The 27,291-nt window shown below is 42.4% G+C and overlaps 1 protein-coding gene and 1 non-coding gene across 2 annotated transcripts in view; both read left to right on the top strand.

Moving 5' to 3' along the window:
* LOC134337788 (PC3-like endoprotease variant B) overlaps nucleotides 1–27,291 on the top strand; it is a 941,886-nt gene that overhangs the window by 5,163 nt on the left and 909,432 nt on the right. The window contains exons 2-3 of the mRNA XM_063033034.1: nucleotides 2,163–2,335; nucleotides 10,798–11,019. Coding sequence (XP_062889104.1) covers nucleotides 2,163–2,335; nucleotides 10,798–11,019 — 395 coding nt within the window. The remainder of the gene's footprint in view (nucleotides 1–2,162; nucleotides 2,336–10,797; nucleotides 11,020–27,291) is intronic.
* On the top strand, nucleotides 8,847–9,009 carry LOC134343151 (U1 spliceosomal RNA). The gene has a single exon (XR_010017193.1). It is a non-coding gene; the product is annotated as a U1 spliceosomal RNA (small nuclear RNA).

Genomic DNA, 27,291 nt, shown 5'->3' with positions numbered 1-27,291 from the left:
TTTCGGACTGAGACCCTCCATCCTGACGAAAGGTCTCGGCCTGAAACATCGACTGTACCTCTTCCTAGAGATGCTGCCTGGCCTGCTGCGTTCACCAGCAACTTTGATGTGTGTTGCTAATCATTCAAAGTTGGCAGGATGACCTAAAATCGGGAAGTGATTGTGGAGAACATCAAGAGGTTCTTCATCCTCAGAGATGTTCAGAAACCAAAAGTGGGTCAAGGGCAATTGTATCAACTTTGGAAAAGGATGGTACCCCAAGCAGGTAGTCAAAGCCATTTGGCAGAATGCATCATCACCAGAACATATCTCACAAGACACTAGTGTTTGATTCTCTTTTGTTAGAGATTGGCCAAATGGTTTAATTTCAAATACAGTCAACAAGTCTTCGTGGTTTAAAATATATTGTAGCTATTTAAGGTGCGCTTCCTAAGAAAGCAGCATCCATCATCAGTTAGCCCCACCATCCAAGCCATGTTCTTCTGTCACTCTGCTATGGGGCAAGACGTACAGGAACTTCATCACCAGGTTCAGGAACAATTATTACCCTACAACTATCAGGTTGCTGAACCAGAGGGAATAACTTCACTCACCTCAACTCTAAACTGATTCCACAACCTATGGACTCACTGTCAAGGTGTCTTTACTCATGTTCTCAATATTATTACTTAGTTAATAATTTATTATTATTTTTAATTTGCACACGTTGTCTTCTTTTACACATTGGCTGCTTGTCAGTCTTTGTGTATAGTTTTTTTTTATTCTGTTGTATCAAAGGCAGGTCGTGCCTTATGAGCCTGATTGAATCTTTTGAGGATCTGACGAAACACATTGATGAAGGTAGAGCAGTAGATGTAGTGTATATGGACTTCAGCAGGCAATTGATAAGGTAGCCCATGCAAGGCTTATTGAGAAAGTAAGGAGGCATGGGATCCAAGGGACATTGCTTTGTGGATCCAGAATTGACTTGCCCACAGAAGGCAAAGAGTGGTTGTAGATGTGTCATATTCTGCAGGGAGGTCGGTGACCAGTGGTGTGCCTCAAGGATTTGTTCTGGGACCCCTTCTCTTTGTGATTTTAATAAATGACCTGGATAAGGAAATGGAGGGATGAGTTAGTAAATTTGCTGATGACAAATTTGTAAATTTGTTGGAGGTGTTGTGGATAGTGTGGAGGGCTGTCAGAGGTTACAGAGGGACATCTATAGGATGCAAAACTGGGCTGAGAAGTGGCAGATGGAGTTCAACCCAGATAAGTGTGAGGTGGTTCGTTTTGGTAGGTCAAATATAATGGCAGAATATAGCATTAATGGTAATGACAGTGCGGAGGATCAGATAGATCATGGGGTCTGAGTCCATAGGACACTCAAAGCTGCTACGCAGTTTGACTCTGTGATTAAGAAGGCATACGGTGCATTAGCCTTCATCAATCATGGGACTGAGTTTAGGAGCTGAGAGGTAATGTTGCAGCTATATAGGACCCTGTCAGACCCCACTTGGAGTACTGTGCTCAGTTCTGGTCACCTCACAACAGGAAGGATGTGGAAACCATAGAAAGGAAACAGAGGATAGTTACAATGATGTTGCCGGGATTGGGGAGTATGCCCTATGAGAATAGGTTAAGTGAACTCAGCCTTTTCTCCTCGGAGCGATGGAGGATGAGATGTGACCTGATAGAGGTGTGAAAGATGATGAGAGGCATTGATTGTGTGGATAGTCAGAGGCTTTTTCCCAGGGCTGAAATGGCTAGCGTGAGAGGGCATAGTTTTAAGGTGCTTGGAAGTAGGTACAGACGAGATGTCAGGGCTAAGTTTTTTACGCAGAGAGTGGTGAGTGCGTGGAAAGCACTGCCAGTGACAGTGGTGGAGGCAGATACGATAGGGTCTTTTAAGAGACCCCTGGATAGGTACATGGAGCTTAGAAAAATAGAGGGCTATGGGTAACCCTTGGTAGTTCTAAGGTAAGGACATGTTCGGCACAGCATGATGGGCCGAAGGGCCTGCATTGTGATGTAGGTTTTCTATGTTTCTATATTTCTATTTCTTTGTTCTACTGTGAATGCCTGCAGAAAAATGAATCTCAAGGTAGTATAAGGTGACATGTACCTACTTCGATAATAAATTGACTTTAACTTTGAAGTTAAAAGCATGTTTTAAATGACAGGTATTCGCTTGTTGGGTGGTCTTGTTACGGACGCTACGGAAGCCACAGCTTTCACTTACAACAATGATTACATTGACATCTACAACTGTTGTTGGGGGCCAACAGATAACGGCAAGACTCTGGGTGGACCAAAAAAACTCGGCCAAAAGGCCTTGCAGTTTGGAGCAAGAAAGGTAATCTGATTATTCCATGGCAACTGAAAATTAAGTTCTGTGTGTTTTCTTCAGTTTGAAGGTATTTCCATTGATTTCCAACGATGTCTGTCAATTAAACTATCAGACAAATTCTAAAATATCCGACAGACCCCTTCACCCCACTGTTACTCGTCTCCCACACTACGACCTGCCCATCACTTGTATTTTCTGCCCGCTAGTTCTTGCTTCCTTCCCTTTATTCCATGTCCACTGTCCTCTCTTTTTAGATTCCTTCTTATTCATACACAAGTGCATTTAGGTTCTTGATCGAACATGGCATCAACGGTTACGGGGAGAAGGCCGGGAACTGGGATTGAGGAGGAGACAGGAAAAAAGGATCAGCCATGATTGAATGGCAGCGCGGACTCAATGGACCAGATGGCCGAGTTCTGCTCCTATGTCTTATGGTCTTATGGTCTTAAGTGATTCTGCAGATGCTGGAAATCTAGAGCAACATACACAAAGTGCTGGCAGCATCTCGGAAGAGGAATAAACAGTCATCATTTCAAGCCGAGACCCTTCATCAGCACCAACTTCTTCCGCCCTTTACAACTTGCACCAGTCACCTCCCATTCTCACTTCATCCCCTTTTAACCCCTTCTCCATCACAAACGGGGGTCTTCCTTGGCTGCAGTGGATGACCATGTCATCTTCTGAGCCTTGTCATGACCTTTGGTCTCCACAGAGAGCTGCAGAGCCGCCTTCCTCGCCACTGGATCTCGCGGTAGATCTCATGCACCCAGTCACAAGATCACAAGACAAAAGAGCAGAAGCAGGCCATTCGGCCCATTGAGTCAGCTCTGCCACTCCACCATCAGCTAAACTATTCTCCCATCTAATTCCAATTTCCGGCTTTTTCCCCATATCCTTTGATACCCTGAATAATTAGATACCTATCAATCTCCTCCTTAAACACCCTTAATGATCGGGCCTCCACAGCTGTAGGTGGCAACGAATTCACAACCCACTGGCTAAAAATATTTCTCCTCATCTCTGTTTTAAATGGGTACCCTCTAATTCTAAGACTGTGGCCTCTTGTCCTGGACTCACCCACCAAGAGAAACAGCCTTTCCACATCTCCTCTGTCCAACCCTTTCAACATTCAAAATGTTTCTCTGAGATCCCCTCTCATTTTTCTATACTCTAATGAATACAGTCCAAGAGCCGACAAACGCTCCTCATATGTTAGCTCCTGCATTCCAGGAATCATCCTCGTAAATCTTCTCTGAACTCTCTCCAACATCAGTACATCTCTTCTAAGATGGGGGGCCCAAACTGCACACAGTATTCCAAATGAGGCCTCACCAGTGCCCCATAGAGCCTCATCAACACCTCCTTACTCTTATACACTATTCCTCTTGAAACGAATGCCAACATAGCATTCGCTTTCCTTACCGCTGATTCAACCTGGTGGTTACCCTTCAGGGTATCCTGCACGAGGACCCCCCAAGTCCCTTTGCACTTACGATTTTTGTATTTTCTCCCCGTCTAAATAATAATCTGCCCGATTATTTCTTCTTCCAAAATGTACCACTGTACATTCCTCAACATTGTATCTCATCTGCCATTTCTTTGTCCACTCTCCTAAACTGACCAAGTCTCTCTGCAACCTTTCCGTTTCTTCAACACTTCCTGCTCCTCCACCTATCTTGGTGTTAGCCGCAAACTTAGCCACAAGACCATTTAATCCATAATCTAAATCATCGATATACATTGTGAAAAGAAGCGGCCCCAACACTGACCCCTGCGGAACACCACTAGTAACCGGCAACCAATCAGAATAGGATCCCTTTATTCCCACCCTTTGCTTTCTGCCTATCAGCCAATGCTCCCCCATTCCAATATCTTTCCTATAATTCCATGGGCTCTCATCTTATTAAGCAGCCTCATGTGCAGCACCTTATCGAAGGCCTTTTGAAAATCCAAATCCACAGCCTCTCCCTTGTCAATCTTATTTGAGATTACCTCAAAAAATTCCAATAGGTTGGTAAGGCAGGATCTTCCCTTCATGAAACCATGCTGGCTTGGGCCTATCTTGTGATGCACCTCGAGGTATTTCATAACCTCGTCCTTGAGGATCAACTCCAATAACCTTCCAACTACCGATGTCAGACTAATAGGTCTGTAATTTTCTTTTTGCTGCCTCCCTCCTTTCTTAAACAGCGGAACTACATTTGTGACCTTCCAGTCCTGCGGAACCATGCCAGAGTCTATTGATTCCTGGAAGATTATTTCCAATGCCTCCACAATCTCCAAAGCCACCTCCTTCAGAACCCATGGGTACACGTCAACCGGTCCGGAAAACTTATCTATTCTTAGTCCATTTAACTTCCCAAGCACTTTCTCTCTAGTAATCTTGACTGTACCTAATTCTATTCCCTGAGACCTCTGGCTATCAGGTATATTGCTCATGTCTTCCACTGTGAAGACTGATGCAAAATACTCATTTAGTTCCTCTGCCATCTCTTTGTTACCCATTATAATTTCTCCAGCATCATTTTCAATCGGTCCTATATCTACCCGTGTCACTCTTTCACTCTTCATATATTTAAAAAGAACTCTTAGTATCCTTTTTAATGTTAATTGCCAACTTCCTTTCATAATTCCTCTTTTCTTTCCTAATGACTTTAGTTTCCTTCTGTAAGTTTTTAAAAGTTGTCCAGTCCTCAGTTTTCCCACTAATTTTTGCTTCCTTGTACGCTGTCTCTTTTGCTTTTATTTTAGCCTTAACCTCTCTCGTTAGCCACATTTGTGCCATTTTTCCATTCATGATTTTCTTTTTTCTTGGAGTATATTTTTCCTGCATTTTCCTTATTTCTTGTAGGAATTTCATCCAATTCTGCTCTGCCGTCCCTCCATCTAGCTTACTTTTCCAATCAACTTGGGCCGGTTCCTCTCTCATACCACTGTAATTTCCCCTGTTCCACTGAAATATCGATACACCTGATACCAGCTTCTCCTTTTCAAATTTGAAACTGAACTCAATCATATTATGATCACTACTTCCAAGGGGTTCCATTACCTCCAGCTCCCTAATCGCCTCAGGTTCATTACACGGCACCCAATCCAAAACAGCCGGTCACCTGGTGAGGTTCTGGACAAGTTGCTCCAAAAAGCCATCCCGTAGGCATTCTACAAACTCCCTCTCCAGAGACCCAGTCTGCCAGAGGTTACTTCAGATGTTAAGACAGGCATGTCCCTAAAGTAATATTAAATTAATGAATAATAAAGTGTGTTTATGATACAAGTTAAAAAGTAAACTGTATAATGCTACTGGCTCTTTGTTCACTTTGGATCCAAAGTATTTTGAAATACTAGGCTAGCAGATTTACAAAATGCTTTAGGTCAGAAAGTTTCGAACAAGAATTATGGTCTAATATGCCATCACACATTTGCTTGTGTCCCATGAAATGAATTAGAACATTTTGAGATGTTGCAGAAAAGAGGTGATTTGTAAATGTATGATTTATTTATTGAGAAATGGTGCAGAATAGGGCTTTGTGGCCCTTGGAGCCACAACACCCAGCAATGCCCCGATATAATTCTGGCCAAATCATGGGACAATTTACAATGACCAACCCATACATCTTTGGACTATGGGAGGAAACTGGAGCACCCGGAGGAAAAGTATGCAGTTCACAGGGAGACACATAGAAAATGCTGACAGGCAGTGGCAGGTACTACAAAGCACTGTGCTGACAACTATACTGCCGAGCCACTCCCAGTTATGAGCAAATAATGCCAGAGACCAAAAATCTTGCCATCAGTAAAATCCCAAAGCCCAGGCAAATATCTTTGATTTGCTATACTGACTGAAAACTTGATATTTGTTTCAGGAAGTTTCCAAAATTCTTTTATTTTGATGGAACTTTTAGTTTTTGATATTAAAAAAATTGAACTGATCTAATATTAAATTGTTACAGATCCATAAACCTAACCAATACTTTTTCTGCTGGTGAAGAGTGTTACTTTGATAAGTAACCTGCATTCAGTGGCCACTTTATTATCTCCTCTATCTAATAAAGTGGCCACTCAGTGTATGCTTGTGGTCTTCTGTTGCAGTCGCCCATCCACTTCAAGGTTTAATGGGTTGTGTGTTCAGAGATGCTCTTCTGTACATCAGTGTTGTAATGTGTGGTTAGCTGAATTACTGTCACCTTCCTACCAGCTTGAACCAGTCTGGCCATTCTCCTCTCACCTCTGTCATTAACGAAGTGTTTTTGCCCTCAGAAATGCTGCTCACTGGATTTTTTTTTTGTTTTTCGCACCATCTTGTATGGATTGTGAATCACTTTATGAAGTGCCATGTGGTGAATTTTTTAAATTGTTCTCGACACCAGACAATGATTATTCTTTGAATGAAGTTACACAAATGGCAGCATTACCATTTGCTCCCATGAACAAATTTAAAGAAAACTTAAATGATCCCAAAAGATCATTGGGGACCTGAGTCACCCCAACCACAATCTTTTGAGAAAGTAAGGAGGCATGGGATCCAAGGGGAAATTGCCTTGTGGATCTAGAACTGGTGTGCCCATAGAAGGCAATGAGTGGTTGTAGAATGATCATATTCTGCATGGAGGTCGGTCACCAGTGGTGTGCCTCAGGGATCTGTTCTGGGACCCCTACTCTTTGTGATTTTTATAAATGACCTGCATGAAGAAGTGGAGCGATGGGTTAGTAAATTTGCTAATGACGCAAAGATTGGAGGTGCTGTGGATAGTGTAGAGGGCTGTCAGAGGTTACAGCGGGACATTGATAGGATGCAAAAATGGGCTGACAAGTGGCAGGTGGAGCTTGACTCAGATAAGTGCGAGGTGGTTCATTTTGGTAGGTCAAATATGATGGCAGAATATAGCATTAATGTTAAGACTCTTAGCAGTGTGGAGGATCAGAGGGATCTTCAGGTCCGAGTCCATAGGACACTCAAAGATGTTGCGCAGGTTGACTCTATGGTTAAGAAAGCATACGGTGCATTGGCCTTCATCAATCATGGAATTGAGTTTAGGAGCTGAGAAGTAATGTTGCAGCTATAGGACCCAGGTCAGATCCCTCTTGGAGTACTGTGCTCAGTTCTGGTTGACTCACTACAGGAAAGATGTGGAAACCATAGAAAGGGTGCAGAGGAGATTTACAAGGATGTTGCCTGTATTTGGGAGCATGCCTTATGAGAAAAGGTTGAGTGAACTCGGCCTTCTTTCCTTGGAGCAACGGAGGATGAGAGGTGACCTGATAGAGGTGTATAAGGTGATGAGAGGCATTGATCGTGTGGATAGACAGAGGCTTTTTCCCAGGGCTGAAATGGCTATCACGAGACGGCACAGTTTTAAGGTGCTTGGAAGAAGGTACAGAGGAGATGTCAGGGATAAATTTTTTATGCAGAGAATGGTGAGTGCATGGAATGGGCTGCCGGCGACGGCGGTGGAGGTGGATACGATAGGTTCTTTAAAGAGACTCCTGGGCAGATACATGGAGCTCAGAAAAATAGAGGCCTGTAGGTAACCCTTGGTTATTTCCAAGGTAAGGACATGTTTGGCACAGCTTTGTGGGCCGAAGGTACTGTATTGTGCTGTAGGTTTTCTATGTTTCTCTGTTATTCCAGCTGCTACCATCCAGAAAACAGTACCGCAGCATAAAAGCCAGGACCAACAGGCTTCGGGACAGCTTCTTCCACCAGGCCATCAGACTGCTTAATTCACACTGATATGAATGTATTTCTATGTTACATTGACTGTTCTATTTATTATAAATTACTATGATAGCACATTGCACATTGCACATTTAGACGGAGACATAATGTAAAGATCTTTTTTCCTCATGTATGTGAAGGATGAAAGAAATAAAGTCAATTCAATTAAATTAAATTCAAAATCATGTTGTTGCTTTATAACTAGAGCCCGTCAAGTAAGTGGAAGTCCAGCTTGAGTTGGAAAGCAATCCCCTCCGCAGAGAGTCACACAGTATATAATCACAGTATACCATGTCGGGCAGGATGGGAGGAACAGTCTCTTCGTTGTATTGCCACGTGTGCACCGGCTCGTTAATGCAAATATCTAATTAGCTGATCATGTGCCAGCAGCTCAATGCATAAAAGCATGGAGACATGAGCAAGACTTCCAGTTGTTACTCAGACCAAACATCAGAATGGGGAAGGAATGTGATCTAAGTGGCTTTGCATGTGATGATAGGGTGGTTTGAATACCTCAGAAACTGCTGATCCTCTGGGAATTTCATGCATGAACATATTTAGAGTTTAGAGAGAATGGTGCAAAAAAACAAATAAAAACAAAATCAGTGAGCAGCAGCTCTGTGGGCGAAAGCACGAAAGCACCTTGTTAATGAAAGAGATCAGAGGAGAACGGCCAGACTGGTTCAAGCTGACAGGGAGGCAACAGTAACTCAAATAACAATGCATAACAACAGCAGTGTGCGGGGCCTCTCTGAACACACAACATGTCAAACCTTGAACCGGATGGGCTACAGCAGCCGAAGACTTACCTGGCAGGGAGCCGAGGTGATCAAGAGAGCCGAGGTTTCAGAAAAAGGGTTTCCCATTGCACTTCGGGTGTGCTGACGGCTGCGATATTCCCAAAGGCGGGACACTCGATTCCATAATGTGTGGTAGTTAGGGACTGTGTTCGCATTCTTCCCTGAAAAAAGAAATAAAAGACTACACTCATTCCATACTGTGCAAAGGTTTTAGGCACACATAAAATAATTCTGTAAAGCAAAGATGCTTTCAAAAATAATGAAATGAAAAGTTTCTAAATACAGTATTAAAAAACTATAAAAAGCAGTAAAAACTAAATCAAATCAATATCTGATGTAATCCCCCTTTGCCTTAAAAACTTTATTAGTTACCTGTTGTGTAGTTTTATGTGAAAATCGGCTGGTAGGTTGTTCCAAGCATCTTGGAGAACTTGCCACAATTCTTCTGCAGACTTTGACTATTTTGCTTGCTTCTGTCTCTCCACGTAATCCCAGACAGCCTGATGATGTTGAGATCAAAGAACTGTGGAGGCCATGCCATCTGAAGCCATCGGCATGACACCTAAACCTTTCACTAAGTTTTATAGGTGTGTGGTGTAGAGTATACTGACTGGCTGCATCACAGCCTGGTATGGAAACACCAATGCCCTTGAATGGAAAATCCTACCATCTGTAGTGGATACGGCCCTGTCCATCACAGGTAAAACCCTCCTCAACAGTGAGCACATCTACTCAAAACGCTATCGCAGAATAGCAGCATCCACCATCAGAGACCGCCATCACCCAGGGGATGTTCCCATCTTGCTGCTGCCATCAGGGTGAAGGTCCAAGAGTCTCAGGGCTCACACCACTAGTTTTAGGAACAGTTACTTCCCCCCACCATCAGGCTCTTGAACAAAGGGGGTAACTTCACTCAGCTTCTCTATCTCCATCATTGAAATAATCCCACAACCAATAGATGCACTATCAAAGATTCTTCACCTCATTGGCTCAATAGTTATTGCTTATTTATTTATATTATTGTTTCAGTTTGTTGTCTTCTGCATTCTGGTTGAACACCCTAGCTGGGTGGTCTTTCATTGATTGTTATAGTTATTCTTCTATAGATTTGTTGAGTATGCCCACAAGAAAATGAATCTCAGGGTTGTATATGGTGACATACTGTATATGCACTTCGATAATAAAATTTACTAAAAGCCATATAAAAAATCTAGGGTGCCTTAGACTTTTGCACTGTACTTTACACTCAGTGCCCACTTTATTAGGTACAGAGGTGTCATTAATCTGGCCACTGAGTCTAGTCTTGAAGCTATTTTATCAGGTACACTCCTTTACATTATACAGTGGCCACTGAGTGTATTTTAATCACGGTGCCACAGTAACATACAGGTTTGTATGACACTATTACAACACAGGGCATTAGAGTTCAGAGTTTAGTCCTTACGTTTTCTGTGAGGAGCTTGTATGTTCTCCCCTTGAAATATGTGGCTTTCCTCTGGGTGCTCTGGTTTCCCCCCACAGTCAAAGACGTACAGGTTAGTTAATTGCTATTGCTGTTCCTTTCTGCACCTTGTGGTACATCAGGCAGCAACCTTCTTTAGCATCTTTGACTGCTTTTTACAAGGCCGAGTTGTTAGCTCAACGCTCAACCGAGCACAGATGGAAAGCATGCAAGGAGACGGCTGGATTCAAACCCAAAACACGAGCCTTGAAGTATGGTGTGGATGTCACAACACCACCAGTTGGCTAGTAGGTTAACTGATCATTGTAAACAGTTTCATGTTTAGTTTAAGGTTCAATCAGGGGTTTCTGGGTGGTATGGCTCGAAGGGCCGGAAGGAACTGTATCTCTAAATAAAATAAATTAAAATTAAATCAAGTATTTTCTACAGTCACTTTATGTGAACACTAAATTAATCATGATCCTTAAAGCTTTTTTTTTACTGATACCAGGGACGTAAAGGCAAGGGGAGTATTTTTGTCTGGGCGTCTGGCAATGGTGGCTTGTTCAACGATCATTGTGGAGCAGATGGATTTGTTAACAGCATCTATACCATTCCCATTGGTGCAGTCACACAGGAGGGCCTGCCAGCAAGTTACGGAGAACCTTGCCCCGCTGTCATGGCTGTTACGTTAAACGGAGTCACCAAAGAAATTCTGAATGATCTTCCTTTGGTATGTTGCAATTCAATTAACTCAGTTTGGTTATGACGTGCATAGTGATCACATTTGAAGTGGAAATTAGTTTAAGCAAAGCGCAGTTTCACGCACAATTTTACAACATCTTGGTACAATATTGATGGCCTAAAACCAGAAGATGTCCTCAACAGCTTCAAATCACTGTCTAAGAACACCACATAACAGCACATCAACAAATGTGCTAGATACCATTCCAATCCATATACCGATCCAAATTCCTCTTGAAATTAATCCTACGTCCACCACTTGTGCTGGCAGCTCACTTCACACTCTCACAACCCTCTGAGTGAAGAAGTTTCCCCTCATGTTCCCTTTAGATATTTCACTTTTCACCCTTAAGCCATAACCTCATTGCAGTCCCACCCAACCTTGGTGGTAAAAGTCTGCTTGTATTTACACTTACTCTATCTATGCCCATTGTAAATTTTGTAGTTTTGCAGAACGGTTAACTATAATGTGCAAAAGAAAACAAACTGTGCAAATACAAGAAAAATTAATAATAATAAATAAATAGGAAAGAAATATCGAAAACACGAGGTGAAGAGTCCTTGAAAGTGATTGTTGATGAAAATGAATGACCTAAAATTATTTGAGCAAAAAGGGATTTGAGGAACAAACACGAAAAAAAATCTGCAGATGCTGGAGATCCAAAAGAAAACATATAAAATGCTGGAGAAACTCAGCAAACTAGGAAGCTTCGATGGAAAAGAGCAAACAGTCATGCTTCAGGCTAAGTTCTGATGAAGAGTCATGGCCCAAAATGTCACCAGTTTGCTCCTTACCGTTTGAAGAACAAGATCTCAGACTGCTGAGAGATTTAGTGATCTACTGTAGCAGCAGTGATCTTTACTTCCTGAAAGCTTCCACAGCCTATATTACCTGCAATAAAAAAAACAAATGGTGTCTCTGTAAAATCCAAAATTCACTAGAAGGAAAAGTAATCCAATATTAGTTCGTGTTCAAATTCAAGTTTATTGTCATCCAACTGTACACCTATACAGCTAAACAAAACAATGTTCCTCTGGGACAAAAATGCAAAACCTAGTACATCGTCATTGGGGGAAGAAGTTGTTACTCAGTCCAATGGTCCTTGTTCTTAGATTATCCTTGTTCAGAGATTAAGGGAGCTAGGGCTTTGCTCTTTGGAGAGAAGGAGAATGAGAGGAGACATGATGGAGGTGTACAAGATAATAAGAGGAATAGATAGAGTGGATAGCCAGCGCCTTTTCCCCAAGGCACCACTGCTCAATACAAGAGGACATGGCTTTAAGGTAAGGGGTGGGAAGTTCAAGGGAGATATTAGAGGAAGGTTTTTTACTCAGAGAGTGGTTGGTGCGTGGAATGCACTGCCTGATTCAGTGGTGGAGGCAGATACACTAGTGAAGTTTAGGAGACTACTAGACAGGTATATGGAGGAATTTAAGGTGGGGAGTTATATGGGAGGCAGGGTTTGAGGGTTGGCACAACATTGTGGGCCGAAGGGCCTGTAATGTGCTGTACTATTCTATGTTCTGTGTTTATACTGCAGTACCTTCTGCCTGGTGGTAAGAGGTGAAAAGGATTGTGGAGATTAGTGTTCTCTCTCAGGCTGGCATCTCCAGTATTGTGTCCATAATTGCACTCATATGCTTTGGAGGCTGACACGTGTTTTCTACAACTTACCCTTTATTCCATCTCGAATATCTTATGTTAGATAGTAGCATGAACACTAGGGGATTTTAATCCCAATTGTTCTAACATTAATTTCCGATGGTGTCTGTAAGGAGCTTGTATATCCATAAGACCATCAGATATAGAAACACTATTCGGCCATTTGGCCCATTGAGTCTGCTCTGTCATTTCATCATGGCTGATCTATTTCCCTCTCACCCCCAGTCTCCTGCCTTCTCCCCATATCCCTTCATGCCTGACTAATCAAGAACCTATCACCCCAGTGACTTCCCTGTGAATACATGGGTCTCCTGCCGCTTTTCAAAGACGTATGGGTTAACAGGGTAAATGAGTAAATTGTCCTGTGATTCGGCTGGGGTTGAATAGGTGGGTTACTGGGATGGAAAGGCCTGTTCTGCCCTGTATCTCTAAATAAAATAAAGAAAATAAACTATTTCCTCTTTATCTCTCACTTTACACGACATTGTTTATATAATTAATGCTGATAGTTTCATCAGAGTAATTCTTGATCCCAGGACTTAATCAGCTTAACCGTCTTATCCACCTGAAATTAACTTTGGTGATTAAACCAGCAGTCATCATTTGAGAAAAGAAATAAGCATTCAACTCCATCGTGATGTCATTCTTAGTGTAATTTTCTCGGTGATATGTTGATTCAATATTCGTAAATGACTCCACGTGCTCTTGTTCTTTTCATCTTCACTAAAACAGAAATGATTAAAAAAGAAATAAACTTAGTTCAGAATAGGGATTCCCATCCTTTTTTATCCCATTAACTGAGGGGTCTGTGGGAACCCTAGTTTAAACACATAAATCTACAGCACATTACAGGCCTTTCGGCCCACAATGTTGTGCCAGCCATTTAATCTACTCTAGAAGCTGCCTAGGATTTCCCTAGTGCATAGCCCTCTATTTTTCTAAACTCTATGTGCCTCTATAAGGGTCTCTTAAAAGACCCTGTTGAAATGGCCTCTATCGCCTTTGCTGGCAGTGCATTCCATGGACCCACCACTCTCTCTGTGTGAAAAATTTATCTCTGACATCCCTCTTGTACCTACTTCTAAGCACCCTAAAATTACGTCCCCTCATATTAGCCACTTCAGCCCGGGGAGAAATCCCCTGTCTATCCACACAATCAATCTTATACCCCTTTATCGCAAAGGGGTATCTTGCTGCAAATTCTGCACACAACACAGTTACAGAGTTCAGTCTGAATCTGAATCTGGATTACAGCACCAGTGGCCCGGGTTCAATTCTGCTACTGTCTGTAAGGAGTTCGTACATTCTCCCGATGAACTTGTGGCTTCCTCCAGGTACTCCAATTTCCCCCCACTTTTTCCGCTAATTAGTGGGTTAAATAGTCACACTGGTTACACAGTGGGAGAGTAGAGGATTAGAAAGCACAGCCTCAGAATACAAGGACACCCTTTAGGACAGAGGTGAGGAGGAATTACCTTAGCCAGTGGAATCAATGGATGGCTATGGAGACCAAATCATTGGGTATATTTAGAGCTGAGGTTGATAGGTTCATAGAAGAACATCAAAGGTTATGAGGAGGAGGCAGAAGAATGGGGTTGTGAAGGATAATAAATCAGCCATGATAGAATGGCAGAGCAGACTCAGTTAGCTGAATGGCTTAATTCTGCTCCGAGGTCTTATGGTTTTATGGTCTAATGCCTATTGCCTGCCACTTCAATTGTCCATCCCACACCCCATCTGACCAACACGTCCTTGACACTTCCTCTTCTGTCCAGGCAACATTGCAGCCTTTCAAATTCAGTGTCAAATTCATCATTTTTCACTGCCTTTCCTGAGGCAGTGAGAGGTGTAGGCAGAGTCCACAGAGAGGAGGCTGGTGACTGAGTGCAGTTGCTATACCAAGTTGTGATGTATCAGATAGGATGCTTTCTGTGCTGCATCAATAAACATTGGTTAGAGTTGACAGGGACATGTCAAATTTCTTTAGCCCCCTGAGGAAGTTGAGGTGTCGATAAGCTTTCTTGGCTGTGATGCCTATGTCCGTCTGACCCCACCACCCTGCTATTGTGAGTCATACGAAAGGAAAGTGAATTGTTGTCGTCTTCACCAAATTAATATCATGAGGGTGCTAGGGTATGTGCAATTACGCTAATAGATTAGATTTACATCACTGAAGCACATAGCTCTTTGCACATTGAAGAACCTTTAGTTAAGTCACATTTTAGTTTATATTTCAACAAATATTACCGTTAATCAATTAATTAATTCTCCGATTTCCTCCAAAGTCTAAAGACGTGGGTTAGTAGGTTAACTGGTCATTGTAAATTGTCCTGTGATTAGGTCAGGGTTAAGTCGGGGTATTGCTGGGCGTAAAGCACTAGAAGGGCCTATTCCATGCTGTATCACAATAAATAAATAAACAATAAAGAGACAGAAGGAAAAGAGACTAGAGAACATCACATCTGAGAAGATTTTGTGAACAGGATACTCATTCTCATTCTTAGAAAACAGTCCACACTAAAAAAAGACTGCAATGAGCCTATGATGGCAGAGAAAGTTAGAAATCATTTTACTTTCTGCAAAGATTAGCTTTATTTGTCGCATGTACATAAAAACGCTGAAACGTACAGTGAAATGGGTCTTTTGTATCAACAACCAACACAGTTTGGGGATGTGCTGGGTGCAGCCTGCAAGTGTCACCATGCTTCCGACACTAACATAACATCCCCAAAACTTACTAACCGTAGCTGGTACATCTTTGTCTTTGTCTTTGGTACATCTAATGTCTTTGGAATGTGGGAGGAAACTGGAGTACCCGGAGGAAACCTACGCTGTCAAGAATGAATGTACAAACTTACAGATGGTGGGATTTCAAAGCATATCAATGATCACTGCCACTGTAACGTGATCGTGCTAACCTCTGTGCCACTGTACAACTCTCATGTCTGTCTTTTCAAGTTAATCTGCTGCATAATCAGAATTCAGGCTATCTTTAGTTGTTACATGTACATTGAAACCAACAGTCACATGTGTGATTCGCACTGGTGTCCAAATCAGACTGAGGATGCACTCGGGACAGTCAGCAAGTGTCGCCAGTAGAGCATGCCCGTAACTTACTAACCCTAACTCTTACGTCTTTGGGGAGTGAGGGGAAACCACAGCATCTAGAGGAAGCCCACATAGTCCTGAGGACAACATATGTAATGAGCTCTTCAGGCTTGAGACTGTTAGGCTCCGAGGTTCTTAGAGCACCTGTATTGGTTAATTGTTGTTTAATGGGAGCCGTTAGTTGTTGAGAATTCCGTGTGTTTTTCTTAGTGAACTCTTTCTGTGTAATGTGGTCTCCTGGTGTTTTCTGCTTAAACGTGTTAAGTTTATTTTGATAGGCTTGGGGTTTCTGTATTACCTGTTTTACTTAAGCAGATGCCCATTTAGTACTAATCATGGTGTCATAGTTGTGAGAATGTTTGGAGCTGGTTGTGGACTACAGGAGGAATGGAGACAGGCTAATCCCTATTGACATCAATGGAACTGGGTTTGAGAGGGTGAACAGCTTCAAATTCCTCGGCATACACATCACCAAGGATCTCAGATGGTCTGTACATACTGGCTGTGTGGTGTAAAAGGCACAACAGCGCCTCGTTCACCTCAGATGGTTGAAGAAGTTTGATTTGGGTCCTCAAATCCTAAGAACTGGCAGTATCACTGCCTGGTATGGGAACTGTACTTCCCTCAATCACAGGACTCTGCAGAGAGTGGTGCAGACAGCCCAGCGCATCTGGAGATGAGAACTTCCCACTATTCAGGAACAGTTATTACCCCTCAACCATCAGGTATTTGAACCAGAGGAAAAAAATTCAATCAATTTCACTTGACCCAAAACTGAACTGTTCCCACAACAGATGTAAAACACTCTGGTTTCCTCAGCTGTGTAGGTCTAGGGAAGATGACCTCCTGGCCCCGCCTAACTTGTGAGATTGAGGTGCGAGCCCCCCCCAAAAAAATACCCTTGTTTGTGTGGATACTGTGTAACTTGCCAACGTTACAAATTAATGCCACATAATAACAGGCAGTACACTTCATACAATTAAAGGAAGTATATTTATGAATCTTAACTAAAGGGTTAATAAAGAGCCCATTCTAATTACATAGAAACATAGAAAACCTACAGCACAATACAAGCTCTTCAGCCCACAAACTGTGCCGAACATGTCCTTACCTTAGAAGTTACCAAGGATTACCCACAGACCTCTATTTTTCTAAGCTCCATGTACCTATCCAGGAGTCTCTTAAAAGACCCTATCGTATCAGCCTCCATCACTGTTGCTGGCAGCCCATTCCACACACTCACCACTCTCTGAATAAAAAATTTATCTCTGACATCTCCTCTGTACCTGCTTCCAAGCACCTTAAAACTATGCCCTCTCGTGCTAGCCATTCCAGTCTTGGGAAAAAGCCTCTGACTATCCACACGATCAATGCCTGTCAATATCTTATGCACCTCTTATCAGATCACCTCTCATCCTCCATCGCTCCAAGGAAAAAAAGGCTGAGTTCACGCAACCTATTCTCATAAGGCATGCTCCCCAATCCAGGCAACATCCTTGTAAATCTCCTCTGCACCCTTTCTATGGTTTCCACATCCTTCCTGTAGTGAGGTGACCAGAATTGAGCACAATACTCCAAGTGGGGTCTGACCAGGGTCCTATATAGCTGCAACATTACCTCTCGACTCATAAACTCAATCCCACGATTGATGAAGGCCAATGCACCGTATGCCTTCTTAACCACAGAGTCAACCTGCGCAGCTGCTTTGAGTGTCCTATGGACTGGGACCCCAAGATCCCTCTGATCCTCCACACTGCCAAGAATCTTACCACTAATAGTATATTCTGCCATCATAATTGACCTACCAAAATGAACCACCTCACACTTATCTGGGTTGAACTCCATCTGCCACTTCTCAGCCCAGTTTTGCATCCTACCAATGTCCCACTGTAACCTCTGACAGCCCTCCACACTATCCATAACACCCGCTGTGTCATCAGTAAATTTACTAACCCATCCCTCCACTTCCTCATCCAGGTCATTTATAAAAATCACAAAGAGTCGGGGTCCCAGAACAGATCCCTGAGGCACACTACTGGTCACCAACCTCCATGCAGAGGTGCACAAGTTGGAGCTCATCTTGAACTTCTCGGTCACTCACGCACTGGGCCCTCGTGAATGTGAAAGCACACAACCTTCCGATGTCGCTAGCAATTCATCGCAAACAATCGGGTCTCCCACCGGATCGTATGCTACAACCATTTCTCCCCAGTGTCTTCTCTCTTCATCTCCTTCAAATAAAAGCCCAAGACCAAACTTATTGTCCCTCGCCAAGAAAAAGCCCCTGCTAATTGGATGACAGACATTCCTCATCATTCCTTATCTTCAACAATTACCGAAACAGGATGATAGCATTTCATAGCATCTTACAGAGCTACACAAAATGAATTACATACAGCATAACAGTAAAGATATGAACCAGGACACTACATATGGATTTACCTTCAAGGACTCTTCATTTCATGTTCTCTATATTTATCTTTTATTTATCATTATTATTATTTTTATTTTTTCTCAGCTCAAGCTGGTAAAACCTGAGGTACAGGCATAGCCAAGCACGTACATTTGTCAATTGCTCGGAACCTTCGGCCTATTCTAGTGGGGTTCAGCATTGCAGCTTTCTCAAGATTTACATCAATATTACTGTGTATCCCTAGTTGTTTGAATAGTTGCATTACCCAGGGAGGAGCTACAATGGAAAATGGAATCGCAGCACAGTTGTGTAATGCTTTACAGTGCCAGCGATTGAGGTTCAATTCCCACGGCGGTCTAGAATGAGTTTGTACATTCTCCCTATGACCTTGTGGGTTTCCTTTGGGTGCTTTTGTTTCCATCCACACTATAAGGAGTTAGTGACCTGTGGCCATGCCAGCACCAGAAGCATGGTGATACTTGCAGCTGCTCTCAGCACATCGGCACATTGTGTTGGTTGTTGATAGAAAGATTGTTTTTCACCGTACGTTTCAATGTTTTGATTGATGTCCATGGTTCAAATAGCATTCTGACAGGCTGGTACGGTGGGGGGAGGAGCTACTGTGCAGGATCAAAAGAAGCTTTTGAAATTGTAAAATTAGTCAGCTCTATCTTGACTACTAGCCTCTGTAGTCTCCAAGACATCTTCAAGGAGAGATGCCCCATAAAGGCAGCGTCTACCATTAAGGACCCCCATCACCCAGGGCACGCCCTTTCCTCATTGTTACCATCAGGAAGGACCACTGCACTACCATCTTAGTGGCTACAGTACAATGCAATACATGATAACATAGAAACAAAATAAGTAAATAAGTATATATATTAATACTAAATAGTTAAATTAAAATAGTGCAAAAACAGAAATAAAAGTGAGGTAATGTTCATGAATTCAATGTCCATTTGGGACTCGGATGGCAGAGGGGAAGAAGCTGTTCCTGAATCACTGAGTGTGTGTCTTCAGGGTACACACAATGTACCAATCTGGATGATAATGTGGTTAACTAGATCAGCAAATTCGTGGATGACATCTAGATTAGGGGTGTAATGGAGAGTGAGGAAGACTATTAGAGCTTGTAGAAGGATCTGGACCAGCTGGAAAAATGCACTGAAAATGGTAGATGGTATTTAGTGCAGACAAGTTGCACTCTGGTAGGATTAATCAGGGTAGATCTTACACTGTCGACAGTAGGACAACGAGGAGTGCGGTGAACAAAAGTATTTGGGAATACATTTCCATAATTCATTGAAAGAGGCATTATGGGTAGACGGGGTCGTGAAGAAAGCTTTTGGCACATTAGACTTCATAATCAAAATATTGAGTACAGGAGATAGGATGTTGTGTTGAAGTTGTATAAAATGGTGGTGAGGCATAATTTAGAGTATTGTGTGCAATTTTGGTCATTACCCAAAGGTAAGATGTAAATGAGGTTGATAGAGTACAGAAAAATAATTACAAGGATGTTGCTGGGACTGGAGGACCTGAGTTATAAAGAAAGTTTGAATAGGTTAGGACTTTATTCCTTGGAATGTAGAAGTTGAGCTGAGATTTGATAGATGTATACAAAATAAAGAGGGATATAGATAGGGTAAATGCAAACAGGCTTTCTCCACTGAAGTTGGATGGGATTAGAGCTAGGGGTCATGGGTTAAGGGTGATTGATAATAAGTTTAAAGAGAACATGAGGGGAGACTTCTTCACTCAGAGTGGTGTGAGTGTGTGGAAAGAGCTGCCAGACTATGTGGTGGATGCAAGCTCGATTTCAATATCTAAGAGAAGTTCATTTTGGTACATGGATGGTAGGGATATGGAGGGCTATGTTCCTGGTGCAAGTCGATGGGAGTAGGTAGTTTAAATGGTTCAGCATGGTCTAGATGGGCTGATGGGCCTGTTTCTGTACTGTACTTTTCAGGCAACATCTGTTGAAGTGAGCAAACAGTCAACATCTCTGGCAAGACCGTTCTTTAGGACTAATCTGATTTTACTAGATTTTCTGCAAGATGGAATTTTGACCATGGTCACTCACATCACTCACTTCAGCAGCCATTTGTTCTATTCCGCTGCTTAGGTTGTTTTCCACTGGTGAGAGGCGAGGTTTGATAAGCAGGAACCCTCTGCTTGGTCCTGAGGGAGAGCAAGAATAAGCCCTCCTGATATCTCTGGAGCATCGGCGATCTGATTGAGATCTGTTAAGATGACGGGAGGCATAGATAGAGTAGACATACAGTGTCTTTTTCCCAGGGTTGAAATGTCTCATACCAGAGGCCATGCATTTAAGGTGAGAGGAGGTAATTTCAAAGAAGATGTGAGGGGCAAGTTTTTTGCATAGAGGGTGGTCGGTGCCTGGAATTTACTGCCTGGGGTGGTGGTAGAGGCAGATACATTAGGGAGCTTTAAGAGACATTTAGATAGACAAATGAATGTGAGGAAAATTGAAGGATATGAATATTGTGTAGGCATAAGAGATTAGTTGACGATTTGATTGCTACCTGAATTGGTTTTAGCACAACATTGTGGGCCAAAGGTCCAATTCCTGTGCTGTACTGTTTGATGTTCTGTGATTCTTTCAACTGAGCTCATTTCATCAACTGATCAAGCTTCAAAATAAAAATCAGAATCAGGTTTAATATCACCGGCATACGTCACGAAATTTTGTTGCTTTGCGGCAACAGGCCATCGCAATACATAATAATAATTATTATAAATTACAGTAGGAAATATATATACCTTTAAAAAGTTGAAATAAAAAAGCAATTCAAAAAGAGAAAAATTTGCAGTGAGGTAGTGTTCATGAGTTCATTGTCCGTTCAGAAATCTGATGGCAGAGGGGAAGATGCTGTTCCTGAGTCACTGAGTGTGTCTCAGGCTCCTGTACCTGCTCCTTGATGTAGCAACAAGAAAAGAGCAAGTCCTAGATTATGGGGTTCCTTCATGATAGCTGCAGCCTTCCTGTGACATCGCTCTCTGAAGACAGGCTTGATGCTGAGGAGGCTAGTGCCAATGATGGAGCTGAGTTCACAACCTTCTCCCATTCAGATGTCTATACATGGCCACTCCCATTCTTGGGAGTCCATACTTGAATCACTCCCATTCAGATATGTCCAGACATGGCCTCCTCTACTGCCATGATGAGGCTAAACTCAGGTTGGAGGAACAACATCTCATATACCGCCGAGGTAGTCTCCAGCCCCTTGGTATGAGCATAGAATTCTCCAACTTCCCTCCCTCTCCCTTCCCCTATTCCTATGTCACTCTGCCCCCTCCCCCAGCTGACTATCACTTCCCTCAGGGTCCCGCCTCCTTCTACTACCCATTGTGTTTTCCCCTATTCCTTCTTCACCTTTCCTGCCTATCACCTCCCTGCTTCCCCTCTCCCACCCCTTTATCTTTCCCCTTACTGGTTTTTCACCTGGAACCTACCAGTCTTCTCCTTCCCACCCTCCCCCCACCACCTTCTTTATAGGGCCTCTGCTCCTTCCCTCTACAGTCCTGACGAAGGGTTCTGGCCCGAAACGTTGACTGATCATTTCCACGGATGCTGTCCGACCTGCTGAGTTCCTCCAGCGTGTTGTGAGTGTTTCACAACCTTCTGCAGCCTTTTCTGATCCTCTCCCCATAGCAGACGGTGATACAACCAGTCAGAATGGCGAAAAAGAGATGTTTACTGTTTTTATTAATTCTGTTCTGCTTTATTTAATTCCGACTAGGATCAAGGATCTGATACATTTACACACAGTATAGTCGGAATTTGCTGTGGTGTGTTGTTCAGGGCGTGAGATGCAACTTAATGACAATTGGTAGAGCTCATTGTATTGGACGGAAAGCAGGTGGACAGAAGGAGTGGGGTAGCTCTGTTGGTTAAAAATGAAATCAAATCCTCAGAAAGAGGTGACATAGGATCCAAAGATGGAGAGGCCTTGCAGGTACAGCTAAGAAACTGCAGGTGTAAAAAGACCCTGATGTAAGATAATACAGGCATCCAATTAGTAGCTGGGATGCGGCTACAAATTACAATAGGAGACAGAAAATGCATGCCAAAAGGCAATATTTTGGTAGCCATGGGAGATTTCAATATGCAGGTAGATTGGGAACAAGAGGTTGGTGCTGGATCCTAAGAGAGATTTTATGGTATGCCCACAAGATGACTTTTTCAAGCAGCTTGTGGTTGAGCCCATTAGGGGAAGGCTATTCTGGTTTGGGTGTTGTACAATGAACTGGATTTGATTAGGAAGCTTAGGGACAAGCGATCATAATATGATTGAATCAAAAACTGCAGAGTTCTGATGAAGGATTCTGGACCTGAAGCAATAATTCTGCTCTTTGCTCTTCAGAGATACTAACTGATTCCTAATGGTTTCCAGCTTTTCCTGTTTTGATTTGACAGTGATATTTCTTTGTAAATAGCTTCAATCCACATCAATGGTTCAATTCAGTATCAGAGAATGTATACAGTATACAGCCTGAAATATTTACTCTTCACAGACATCCATGAAACAGAATAAAACCTTAAAGAATGAATGTCAGAACAATGTTAGAAACCCAAGGTCCTTCCCCCTGCCTCCCACACACGAGCAGCAACCCCCCCCCACTTACCCCAATGTGCTCCAGCAGGAAGCATCAGCCCCCTCACTGCCCACCAAGCATTAGCAAGCCCCCAAATACCATAATCTATAATCCGTCAAAAACTACAGTCTGTTTATTACCCAGCACTTCAATTAAAATTATTTGCCTTTTACCATGAAGAGGGTAAAAGGAAAACCAGGCTGTAGAAATGGGCTGAAGCACTGATAGTCTGAGGGTAATTCTGGGACCTGTGTGTTAAAGATTAACAATTAGGTGGTGGGGGGAGAAGGAGGTGATAGGTGAAGTCAGGTGGGTGGGAACGGTAATGGTCTGGAGAGGAAGGAATCTGCTAGGAGAGAGTGGAGCATAGGAGAAAGGGAAAGAGGAGGGGACCCTGGGGGAGGTGATAAACAGGTGAGAAGAGATAAGAGGCCAGAGTGAGGAAAGGAGAAGAGTGGAGGGGAAGGGAGGAGAAATATATACACTGTATCTATTATATTGTATATATCTACAAATGATTGTAATTAAATACATAGCATTTTTTGTCTGTTAGCACTTTTATTCTCACTTCAATCTTTCAATTATTTTGCTAACCTGTTTCTTTTATCTACTTGTTTTTTTCACTGAAATTGCCTAGGAAACCCATGTGAATGTATTAACTCATTGATTACTAATATCAAGAGTACAATTTCAATAACCAAGCATGTCTAAAGTTATTTCCTATTTCTGTGGCAAAGGTACTTTTCCTTGTCAACAATTTAAAAGCGTGAATAAATTCAAATATGATGCTCTTGTAAACTCCTCTGATGCAACATTTCATCCATTCATTCCTAAACTAACAGTGACAGGTTTGATAAACTCGGCTTCCTTTGTATAATTTTTCATTTTTCTGTAAAGTAAGGCACTCTGAAAGAAGCAAACAAAAATGGAAATCAAATCTAAGAAATACAAGTTTGAAACTTGAAAAACTGTACCAACAGTTCAAGGACATTGATACTAACATTTCCCTCAGGATTATGCTATCTGAAAGCCTGTGACCTGAATGGACACTCAGTGGCCACTTTATTAGGTATATCTACACACCTGCTCATTAATGCAAATACCAAATCAGCCAATCATGTGGCAGCAATTCAATGCAGACAGAGTCAAGAGGTTCAGCTATTGTTCAAACCAAACATCAGAGTGGGGAAGAAATGTGATCTAAGTGACCATACAATGATTGTTGGTGCCAGATGGAATGGTCTAAGTATCTCAGAAACTGCTTATCTCCTGGGATGTTGACGCACAACATTCTCTGAAGTTTACAGAGAATAGTGTGGAAAACAAAACAAAAACCATCCATTGAGCAGATGTTCTATGGGTGTAAATGCCTTGTTAATGAGAGAGGTCACAGGAAAATGGCCAAACTAATTCAAAGCTCAAAGTTCAAACTACATTTATTATCAAAGTATGTCTCTATTATACAACCTTGAGATTTGCCTCCTTTCAGGCCGCACAATACAAAGAAACCCAAAAGAACACATAAAATAATCACAGACAAATACCCAATGAGCAGAGAAAAGAATAACAAACAAATCATGCAAACTATAAAAAGTAAAAAATAGCATTCAAAACAAATTACAGGAAAGATTCTAGCATGAAGCAGTGGCTAATGGGCAGGAGGCAAAGAGTGGGAATATCGGGGGCTATTTCTGTTTGGCTGCCAGCGAATAGTAGTGTTCCACAGCGGTCTGTATTGGGACCATTTCTTTTTCAATGACTTAGATGATGGAATTGATGGTTTTGTTGCAAAGTTTGCAACCCACATGAACAAAGATGAAAGGGCAGGTAGCTTTGAGGCAGTAGAGAGACTAAAGAAGGACTTAGATGGATTAGGAGAATGGACAAAGATGGAATACAATGTTGGGAAGTGTACGGTCATGCACTTTGGTGGAAGAAATGGAAGGGTTAACTATTTTTTAAGCAGAGAGGAAGTACAAATATCTGAGGTGCAAAGGGACTTGGGAATCCTTGTGCAGGATTCCTTAAAGGTCAGTGGTGAGGAAAGCAAATGCAATGTTAGCACTCATTTTGAAAGGACTAGAATATAAAAGCAAGGATGTAATGTTGAGTCTTCATAGCACTGGTGAGGCATTACTAAGAGTATTGTGAGCAGTTTTGGGCCACTTATCTTAGACAAGATATGTTGAAACTGGAGAGGGTTTGAAGGAGGTTCATGAAAATGATTCCAGGATTGAGTGGCTTGTCATATTAAAAGTGTTTGATTGGCTCTGGGCATATAATCACTGGAATTCAGAAGAATGAGGAGTGACCTCACTGAACCCTATGAAATGGTGAAAGGCCTTGGTAGAGTAGATGTGGAGAGGATGTTTCCTATGGTGAGAGGGTCTAAAACCAGACAACATAATCTCAGAATAGAGGAGCGTCCTTTTATTACAAAGATGAGGAGGAATTTCTTTAGCTAGAGTGTCATGAACCTGTGGAATCCCTTGCCACAGGCAGCTGTGGAGGATATCTTTAATTATATTTAAGGTAGAACCTAATAGATTATTGATTGGTCAGGGCGTGAAGGGATATGGGGAGAAGGCAGTAGATTGGGGTTGAGAGGAAAATTGTACCAGCAATGATGATACAGTGGAGCAGACTCAATGGGCCAAATAGTCTAATTCTGCTCCTAGTGGTGTTATGGTCTATAAGTGAATCCATAGACACAAAGAGAGGTGTGCAGGAAAACATTCATGAGCACACAACACGCTGAACCTTGACATGTATGGGTACAGCAGCAAAGGAATAGAATCATACAACATACATCAAAGTTGCTGGTGAACGCAGCAGGCCAGGCAGCATCTATAGGAAGAAGCGCAGTCGACGTTTCAGGCCGAGACCCTTCAGTCCTGACGAAGGGTCTCGGCCTGAAACGTCGACTGCGCTTCTTCCTATAGATGCTGCCTGGCCTGCTGCGTTCACCAGCAACTTTGATGTATGTTGCTTGAATTTCCAGCATCTGCAGAATTCCTGTTGTTTGTGAATAGAATCATACGCTGGATGGCTAGTTTATTAGGTACAGGAGGTATGTAATAAAGTGGCTACTGAGAATAAGAATAGTTTCTTTATAACTAATGGGTTGACACACATACAGACGTTTGCATTTTGAGAATGATTTCGACTACTGTACCTTCATGTAGAGGCTTCACCCTCCTTTCCTGGTGGAAGGTGACTATTCAGCCCCGTGAGGGTGCTGCCCATCTAGCCCACTTTACCAACAGCCATGGATTTTTTTTTGTTCTTTCTCAAAGATATATGCAATTTCTTTTATATCTTTTCAATTCATGAGCAACTTCCATGTGCTTTCTCAATGATAGGGACAGAGAATGGATGACACAATGAAATGTTCACCCTCCATTTCAGATTAAACATCCCTATTCATTATAATCCCATGTGTCAGAGCAAACTGGAGATGCACACAATGCAAAGCCAGATTCTTTGCAATATCAATCATTATCCAGTCATATTTTCCTTGGCAGGTATATTGAGCTATCATATTTGTTGCATTTCTCAATTATGAATTCATAGAAACCAGGGTAGCTCAGAAACACAAATAATATACGCAGCCATGCAAAATGAAAGGTAGCCTCTACAGTTACCGGAGACACTGTAGAAAGCACAGTTTATTATGAGTTCATGCAAGTTAACAATGACAGATACCTGATCATTGGAAATGGGGCAAATAAGGGCTTTGAAGGACTAAAATATATACATTATCGTCAGCTGCTGTTTTTAAGACATTACTGAATGCTCACTGTTAACATGAATGAAACAATCGGGTTAAATTGATTAAAGCCCTCACCTGGTTTCACGTGGTCATTTCTGCCCCTCCCCCACCCCCACTCTCTTTTTCCATTCCCCATTCTGGCTTCCCTCTCACCACTTCGTTTCTCCTCACCTCATCAACTCCACTTAGGGCCTCAACTCCCTCCTGCTTCCCTTTCTTTCATGATCCACTGTCCTCTTCTATCAGATTCCTGCTTTTTCAGGCATTTACCTTCTCCACCTATCACTTCACAGCTTCTCAGTCAGACCATAAGACCAAAAGACAATAAGACATAGGAACAGACTTAGGCCATCTGGCCCATCGAGTCTGCTCTGCCATTCAATCATGGCTGATCCTTTTGTTAAATCACCTCCTCAACTCCAGTTCCTGGCTTTCTCCCTGTAACCTTTGATGCCATGTCCAATCAAGAACCTATCAATCTCTGCCTTATATACATCCAACAATCTGGCCTCCAAAGATGCATGTGGCAACAAATTCCACAAATTCACCACCCATTGGCTAAAGAAATTTCTCCGCATCTCTGTTTTGAAAGGGCGCCCTTCTATGCCGAGGCTGTGCCCTTTTGTCCTAGACTCTCCCACCATGGGAAACAACCTATCCACATCTACTCTGTTTGGGCCTTTCA

Source organism: Mobula hypostoma, chromosome 2 (assembly GCF_963921235.1).
Source record: "Mobula hypostoma chromosome 2, sMobHyp1.1, whole genome shotgun sequence".
Taxonomy (NCBI): Eukaryota; Metazoa; Chordata; class Chondrichthyes; order Myliobatiformes; family Myliobatidae; genus Mobula; species Mobula hypostoma.
This window is presented reverse-complemented; position numbering and strand designations above follow the sequence as displayed.